The following is a 9,380-nucleotide window of genomic DNA, read 5'->3' as shown; positions in this document are numbered from 1 at the left end:
TTTAACGCCTATGGGATACCGTTTTTTCACATGCAGAAGCCCACTAGTTCTATTGACACCTCTTGACGTCTAGAATCATAGCTACTGTCTTGGTGATGAACTGCTTGCCAAATATGCTTTGCATTACAACAGATGTGTACTGTAAACATAAAAGTTCATCCTGCTCTAATTTGCAAAAATGCTCTTGGAAATATTCTGACTGAATAAAGATATATAGTGAGGGAAGGAAGNTTTTATAAAGTGATAGTTTCATTTATTTATTTATTTATTTATTTATTTATTTATTTTTTGCCAGGTGAAATTTTAAAGAACAAAAGGAACAAAGAAAGGAAAGAAAAGAAGAAAAAAGAAAAAAAAGGAGGAAAAAGCAAAGAAAAATGAAGGAAAAAAGAAAAGAAAGAAGAAAGGAAGGAAACTTTGCTCTCTTACTGGTAGACAAACTTGCAAGACCAGCACGAAAGAAAAAGAAAAAATATCTCTTTTTTTCCACTACATTAACAGGACTCAAATTCTGGAGGAACAGAAAGCTGACTATATGTGCAATGCTAGTATCTGTACATTACATAGAAATTGTTCAATTTTTTTCTGCCATTAGTTTTATCATCAGTTAATACAGCAAATCATAAAATATGCGTTTAGCATATAATTCTAGAATTCCCCTCCATTTCATTATTAATTTGTTGTTTTATTTTGTATTCCACAGCTATTCCCGCTGTGGCAAATTCAGGTTGTGAGTGACTAAAACCAACTATGTGATACAGTTTTGCTTTGTTTTTATGTTTGTTTGTGCAGCACTCCAATCTAGATGCAGCATTGTTACTAATTTCAAACAACCATTCTGGCCTTTTAAAAATCAGGTCCTTGTAATTATAGTAACTGAGCATCAGAGATGTTAGAACAAACACAACATAATTCAACAAGGCCACAATGAGCGCCATTTTCTTCATATCTCGTTCATTAACATAATGAAGTCTCCATCTGAGGGGGGAAAGAGAGGAAAGGAGAGGGCACAGGGGAATTTCAGCAGTTATCTTTCTCCCCTGGGCTGACCTAAAAATCCCAGTTTAAAAAAAAAAAATGTCTGAAAGTTTGTGTTTGTCTTTCAAGAACAGCATAAAGATTCAGGAGTACACACATTATTACCACTGCTTATATCAACTCAGAACAGTCAACCAGGTGTTAGCAGTTTTGTTGGTTTAAATTTCTGTCACCTTCTATAGACTAGTGACCAAATGAGCTGGTCCTTTTGAACTTCCCTCTGGAGGGGTCCCATCTTTGTTTGGAGGAACTATAAATCCATCACTGCTACCGCGACCTAGCTGATAGTAGGTGTGCAGCTGATGGACGTGATTTCTGGAGCCTAGGTTTGGCATGCTTTTGTAGTAAACATCTTCGGCATCACCACATTTGGCCGGTGGGGGTTCGGTCTGGGTGCTGGTGGTAACGCTCTCTGTGGCAGGCACACCAGCCAGTGCCGGCATGCTGGTGTACAGAGAGTCCCTATGGGGTGACTGGAGATCTTCTGTGTGCTCGTTGGTTAGCAAAGGGAAAAAACTCTCACTGTGGTCTTGGGGGAGCCGCCGTCTGGTGTAATGGTGTGGCTGGTGGTTCTCTGTGGAGTAGACTCTTGGGGGAAGCAAAGGAGCATCAGATTCTTCATGAATGAGTTCCAGGCCCAAACTCTCCTCATGGTTAAAGGAGGTGGCGTCATCCAGGACAATGGCATCATCTTCACTCCCACTGCCAAGGTTATTCACCAGCTTGTTCATCAGATTCCTGTTCTGTTCACTGGAGCGCTCGTGGTTGTTCAGGTAAGACGGGATGTAGTTGGAAGTGAGTTCCTTCAGAATCTTTTTCTCTAGGGCGGTCTCGTTGTGGTTATAGCCACGGTCTATGATTTGCACACAGTTGCTCAGGTATTCACCACTGGCAATGCTGTAACTATTGCCATGGTTACCATTCAGTGGTAGAGTATCCATGACACTTGTATCCCTGGCATTGTTCAGAAGCCCCTCTGAAAAAGATTACAAAACACTATGACATTTACATCCAATTGGCCATGGAACACAGACACAAACACAGAAGCAGAAACATCCAACTATGAAGTATGTGTAAATTGCTACCATGTTTAATTAATTATAAAATGTTTGGAAACACACAAAAATACTATTAAGTCTATATGTACACATCTATATATACACTTGGACAATTGATAGAAACTTTATAAATGGAAAAGCATCTAAATCTTTAAAATAACGATTTAAAAAAACCTATAAATTTGCAGTTTCCACACAAACATTGCCTGATACTATTTGAAGCATATTTGGGTATAACTTAGGAAAAAAACCCCACAAAATTTTGGTGTAAGCATTCACAGCTTTCAATGTATACACATCAAAGTCAATTTAATAATTCATTACCTTTAATTTTACATGTTTTTTAACATTAAAATAGGAATAATATTAACATAATTCATGTGTGGTACTTTGAATATTCTGGTCAAAATAAATGAATCAAGTAGTTTCTAACAATTTGATATATAATTTTGCAAGATCAAAAATAATTCCTACATACAAAACCACAAAAGGATTATGTTGTTTGTCAAAATGATGTAATAATGAAATAATGCTTAGTCAAATAAATGGCATCAAAATAATTTGCATTGAGGAACTTTCAAAACAAAAATATTTAGATTTAGTATCTAATATTATTTTCTACAATATTAACCCATTAGTGATTGTTTAGGGTCATTAGGTAATACTACAAAAGAATGTGTAAGACACAGGTATCTGATTCCTTAAAATATAGTGTCAGTATTAAAGATTCCATGCCATAATGAGTGATGACTTTGTGTGCATATTAAGCTTTGAGTTTAAAAGAGATTAAACATTTTATTCTGGGAAGAAGTAATAGCTGCAGTGAAATAAAATTTAACCACATGCTTCTTCAAGGTTTTTGCATTCTCTTGAATGAACAGAAATCCAAGAATCTATAATAGTTCCAAAATCAGTTCAAATGCAACCATGAAAGAAAATAAAACACAAATATTTAACCAATACTCATAAGAAAGGATATTTCTTTATAGAACAATTAATTGAAGAATTCTATTCAACTTCTCAATACACTGCTAACTTGTGAAAATATAACATTCATTCTATATCTGTGATGCAGTTATGTTTATCAAAATCCTTCATTGCTGGTTTAAATAAAGTGTCCCAAATGTATCGATTTTTATATGGACTTTTGCTGCATACTCCGTAGTCAAGTAACAGTTTCTACAGACAGCAATGTATAAAATTCATCAAAAAGCAGCCATCACAGACATAGGGTGAAGCGATTTATTTTCATGTTATAAGATATCTTGTAGACAAATCCACAATGTTAAGAAAAATAAAAGTAAATGCTCTTTAAAGGGCCATATGTGATGGGTGATTGCTGCTGTGAAGGCTGCCATGGTATGCATGATGGTTATGGTTGAGTGACTGATGCATTGAAACATGTGTATTACTTCTGTTGTCAATGCATTAGGTACAGGTCAGAAACAGCCAGAGAAAAATAAAGTAGATATGCTGCATGTGACATATATGTGTATGATGGAATGTACTAATCAAAATTAAAAGTTTATGAATTACTTAGCAAAAATAAATGCTTAATTTAAAAACAATTTAACTCACACAAACATTACATGAGACTTAACAACTATGTTGATTATGTGACACAATAAAAGAATCAGACAACAAAAGCGTCTAATCTCTATTAACGTAAATTTATATAAGTTGATTCATAGGCTCTTTAGTTTTTAAATTGTGAGATGAACTGTTTTTAATAACTACATCATCTATATGTGATGCAATAAAAGTGAACTAAAAAAAATTACATTTGATATGCAATGTTTAGCTTTACTCCCATACTTGTCTCTCTGTAGGGCTCTAAACGACAGCATGAAGAAAAGGAAAGAAAAAACAACAAGTAAGCTTACAGCGACAGTAGAAGAAACATGAGTAAAAAGCAAATTGATGATATGCAGAAAAAAGAGTCAAAGGAAATAATTTCCACTGCCCCAAAATTCATGAGTCTGTGTTACATGGTTTATCATAATTAAAAATACTGAAATGTTAGTCAGAAAATAAGAACCCCCCCTTAACACATGCTAAAAAAATGAGTCTTTAATAAGCGTTTCTACAGTTTATAAATTTTCAACAAAAACACATCTATTTTAAAGTTAAGATTATCACACCAACCAAGGAGAGTAAAGATTTGAGGGCAAGCCATGACGATTCCCACAACTGTATCTCAATAATGCACATATTTATGTGTATGTATGTTTGAACATACCTGCTTCTAAGGAATGTTATTTAGCTTTAAGATTTTTCAGTAAAATTATAAATGAAATCTTTAGCATGTATACAGAGAAAAAAACCACAGTTGTAGCTTTCCATATTTGTGTCTTTTTTCCTTTATGTACCTTTTCTTTTAGTGTAAAATGGTTATCTTTCCCCCACTGTACCTATCCAAACGCTTCTTATCATTTGTGAATAATACTGATCAGAACTGTCATTTCTGGAGCTCATATTCAAAAGTTGTGTAACTATGGAAAAAGAAAAAGGTTAAATCCAACCATTATTCTGTAACAAGACAATGAGAGGGAAAGAAAAATACTACCATCAATGTCCGGTTTTCTTCTGGATTGTTGCACAATCATGCAATCAAACGTTTTTAGAGTTGATCCTTTAAAAAACATCCTAGCAAAATTATTTTTTTAATACTCGTTTTTTAATCAGATCATAAAGGATGGCTCTTGCTGATTTTGTTTACAGGAAGGTTAAATCATCACAAAATCAAAACCAGGAAATCCATTGGGCTAGATCATTTCAGGAGATTCTGGCTTGTTAGAATTTCATCTTTGCTTTAAGCTATGGTTTTTGCACTTAACAGTTGATATGCTTCTCTGCAAGAGACCAACTTTATATCAAAATGGAGAGGAAGGTTCTCTTAATAAAGTTTCAAAATAGCTTTAGAAAAAATCATTTGAAATGAAGAGTCAAACCAGTATACTAACAGATGCAAATCATTTGTAAGCTCATTATGGCTCCTTCCTTAAATGACAGAATTTTAGAACTGGAAAGCCCATGAGAGATAACTGAAGTTCAACTCTTGCCTTTCAGAGATGAGCAAACTGCAGCCAAAATAGGCTGGACCTTATCTAAACCCTGCTAATGGTGACAGAACTGAGATCAAAAAGAAAATCTTGTAGGTTTCCTCCATACCCTACTATCTAGCTCTTCTTCACATCTGCCTTGGGCTTTGAAGCAATCACAGAATATTTACTTATATATTTTATAATATAATCTTGTATTCTTACTATCATGTATTCTTCATTATATCCTGTCATAAGGGTATGTCTTTCTTTAAGTTTTAAGATATAATTAAATTACTTTAAAATGTAAATTATTTTCTGAAATCATGACTTCCTCTCTATAGTCTGTCTTGACAGGTTAATCTATAGTGAGATTTATCTTACAAAAATAGAATTTTCTAACCCTGATCAGAAGATAATGGTCCAAAAATACAATGCATGAAGTTTTAAAAATGTTCACAGGTAGAAACCAATATAATAAAAGTACATTATTCATCTTTATTCCTAAATCTATATGCCTCAGTAACTCTATAAACACAGCTCTACATATTTTAAATAAAGGCATTACAAACAAATATGCATACTTATATCTGAATGCTCCTTTGCTTGGACGGTCTTAGTGCAACTGAATTAGAAGATCCAATAGAACAGAACCAAGTGGTAATTAACATAAACCGCTCTAGTACATACCGAGCCACCTATATTTCATGTAAGATTTCACCTTGCGAGTAAGAATATTAAGTGCATTCATCTGAAAGCATAAGATTAGTAGCAATATGACAATCACTAAGATTTATTTGGGGGTCAGTGGTAGAAGGAATTATTTTAAGCATGACCGTAGTTTAATATCTTAAAAAAATATCAAAACATTAAACCGTTAAATAAATTCACCTCTGACTCTGAGAAACATTAATAAAATTATTTGCTCCTGTTTGTAAGAAAAGTCAGTAGAATTTACTTAATTTGCTGGCAAAAACAATAAATCCATTCATAAGAATCATTTGTGTATTTATTGATAAGTCTAATGGCAATATCCAGTAATAAATTCCACAGGACTAAAACCTTATATGTATACAGTATTAGTTTAAATTTGCATCTAGAAAATTTCACTTTGATAGTGTTTATAATATTGTTCCATTCTTAGAAAAATCCCCCAATTTAGGATACCAGTAAAAATTAAATAAGACAAGGTAGATACTAAATTAGGGAAAACATATAGATTAACAATAGTTAGTTTTTCATTACATGAGACATTAAAATTATATCTGAATAATCAAAAAAGCTAAACAAAGTGTGATCTATATTTTTACTTGTTTTGAAACAATATTAAATAAGTAAAACAATTTTTACTGTTTTTCCAACGACTCGTTGCATCCAACAACTCTGCATCAAGTGAATCATGTAGAATAGATTTAATTTGCAGAGATGGTGTAAATCTTCACGTAACATCACTGAAAACTTAACTAATATGTCAGCACATTGTAAAATGTTTAATGACACAATTATCTCTCACTTAACCTAATTAAGAAAGAAAACCCCAAGTCTTTATAAGATCTGCTAAATTGTCCAGCAAAGCCACACTTGTTATGTTGTGAAATGTACACTTCACTGAGTACCACAATAAAATAGGGACACTGACAAAGGAGAGACAATTTAGAAGGGAACCATCAGGAAGGATCCAGAAACTATGTCATACTGATGGTGCTGAGGTGGTTTTATGAGGGAAATGGAGAACTCAAAGAAGGCAGATCAGCTGCTTTCAAAGTATTTAAAAGGACTGACACAGAGAGCAGAACACTTTGCTCTTCTTTGCTCTAGAGGCAAATCAAAGAGTCATGGCCAAAGGCAAATTTCGGCTCAGCGGACGGGAAAAAAAAGAAAAAAAAATATATATATAACAAATGAAGCATGTCAACAACTGAATATATGAAATCCCGAGGAGAGAAGGGTCCCATTAGAGGAAATGGGCACAGGGGCACAGGCTGACAGAATGTCAGCAATGTGGAGAAGGGGATTCATGAGCTCTATCCCTTCTTTTGATTCTAAAGTCTGTGATTCTTAGACATGCAGGTCTTCTGAAACTTGATAAATCAAACGTTCACTTAATAACTTCATCCTACGGAGAGACAGTTTGACTATATTCCTGAAGTCACTCTGTATTACTGACTTCAGAATTTTTGAAATAATATAAAATCATCCTTTGTACCTGGCAAGGTATCTGGGAAACTCAGAAGGTTTTAGACACCCAATGGCAGTTTTGCAAAAAGCAGACTTTTATGGGATAGCCACTCACACCAAGGTTTACACACTCATGCCACTAATCTTTCATCTCTGACTGAGAATGAAAAGAAAACACAGAGATTCCCACAAAGAATAACAGAAATTTTATTGAGAATTGCCTAGGAAAGTTAAATACTGCTAATCTGTCACACCCAACTTCAAGCAACTGCTTTTAAGTCTCTTTGTTACAGTGAATTTTCTTTTGCATATAATAGTACAGAAGTGGATCCCTAACTAGGACTTTTCCTTTAGGACACTTTTATTTGAATAATCTTTTCCTGTGGTTTCTTCCATATGATATGAATATTTTTAATTTCCTGTACCCCAATACATCTTTATTCTTAAGAGAAGGTAATGCCTGTCCAAACACTTATAAGTGGTTTTAAAGAGATTTATGCTTACTTGAGATGTAATTAAATTTTTGTGTCATTCAAAGTAATTAAGTTTTTATATCATTCAGAAGAGCCGTATCCCAAAGCCTCATTTTTCACGCATAGCCATAGCAGGAAAAAAAAAATCACTGCTGTCCTGAGTCAGCTCACATAGGCAATGGCAGGCTAGTATAGAGCCTAACTTGTTATTGTTCAGTTCAATAGCAAACTGAATAGCTCTTTTCTCCATGGCTTAGTTCAATGTAATTTTCCATGGAGCTGATCTAAGTGTTTTCAACAGTACTGATGCCTTGCGCCTAGAGTATTCTTCATGGGATAACAAAGATTACTTTCTTGAGCTTATACCATTAAGAGTTTTGAATCAAGTCTTCCTTTATTTTACTTACCTTAGGCAAATATCTCATTTCTCAAAATAAATACATAGGTGTTTAATATAGAAATCAATCAACAAGACAAGCACTGACACAACACATTTTATAACATTACAGAGAAACAAACACATATTGGTGAATCAAGCATTTTTTATCAGAAGGAAGGAAACCATTTGTTACTACGGAAAACCTAAGGAAAATGGAAAATAAAAGCACCAAGAGGGGTGGAAGGCAAAGGCAGTCTGTGTGTCTGCTTCCAAAAGAAAGAAAAGGCAGGTGGAAGGAACAAAAAGTAGAATGTGGCCATAAAAGCTACATAAAATGGGACTCTCACTTGAAAAAAATTAAGATAAACTCCAGCACACCTTGTGCGTTGTACATGCTGACAGAAGGGTTGTTACTGACCGCCGGTTCCCCAAGCAATGTATTATAGGGATTGTTAGTACCATGCGGACGAAGCAGAGCATTGCTTATAAGATGATTAGCCATGGCTCCTGGAGCAGCCCCATAGAAAGACAGAGAAAAAAAAAAGGTCAATCAGGCAAATGTGTTTGAAAAAAAGAAAGGAAACATTTAGAATGACAACAGTTGATATAGTCCTGATTACAGGCAGGCAGCTAATTAGACTCAAAAATATATGCCACTAAAGCACACATGTTTCCAATAATGCACATATCCAAGAATCAATGGGAAAGAAAGAAAATGGTTTACGATGTTGATTAAGCCACATTTAGGATGTTCTCTTTCCCAAAGTATAAGCAAGAGTATACTCCCATGCTTGCTAAAAATAAAAAAAAATTAAAGCAAAATATAGTCTTTCATATAAACAAAACACAAAACAAAAGCTGAAAAAAAAAGTTTAAAAGCCAAATAAACACAACATTCCCTCATTCACAGAAACCACTGGGTTGTTTTCAATGAAAGTAAAAAAGGATAAAAGGCAACATTTACAATAAAACACACATTTGGAGAGCAGTTGTTGACACAACAGAAGAATTTGACATTTCTTAAAATTCTAAGAAAAGGAATCCCTTACATTGAAATAAAATATAATCACGGTTGTTAGTACACCATAGTAAGCATACTAATTAGGTGATTTTACAAATCTGATAATCATATGGATATTATTTTTAAATATTTCAAATGAAGTATTAACTTCATAATATCCAGCATATATATAATTCATATATATATATATAT

The 9,380-nt window shown here is 33.8% G+C and overlaps 1 protein-coding gene across 1 annotated transcript in view; it reads right to left on the bottom strand.

Moving 5' to 3' along the window:
• Nucleotides 1-239: 239 nt before the first annotated feature.
• ADGRL3 (adhesion G protein-coupled receptor L3) overlaps nucleotides 240-9,380 on the bottom strand; it is a 517,257-nt gene continuing 508,116 nt past the window's right edge. Inside the window, exon 24 of the mRNA XM_077746215.1 lies at nucleotides 240-2,014. Within this exon, the coding sequence (XP_077602341.1) occupies nucleotides 1,215-2,014 (800 nt within the window). The 3' untranslated portion in view covers nucleotides 240-1,214. The remainder of the gene's footprint in view (nucleotides 2,015-9,380) is intronic.

The sequence above is a fragment of the Crocuta crocuta genome, unplaced genomic scaffold (assembly GCF_008692635.1).
Source record: "Crocuta crocuta isolate KB4526 unplaced genomic scaffold, BGI_CrCroc_1.0 scaffold566, whole genome shotgun sequence".
Taxonomy (NCBI): Eukaryota; Metazoa; Chordata; class Mammalia; order Carnivora; family Hyaenidae; genus Crocuta; species Crocuta crocuta.
Note: the sequence above shows the minus strand (reverse complement) of the source record. Positions and strands in the feature narration are given on the sequence as shown.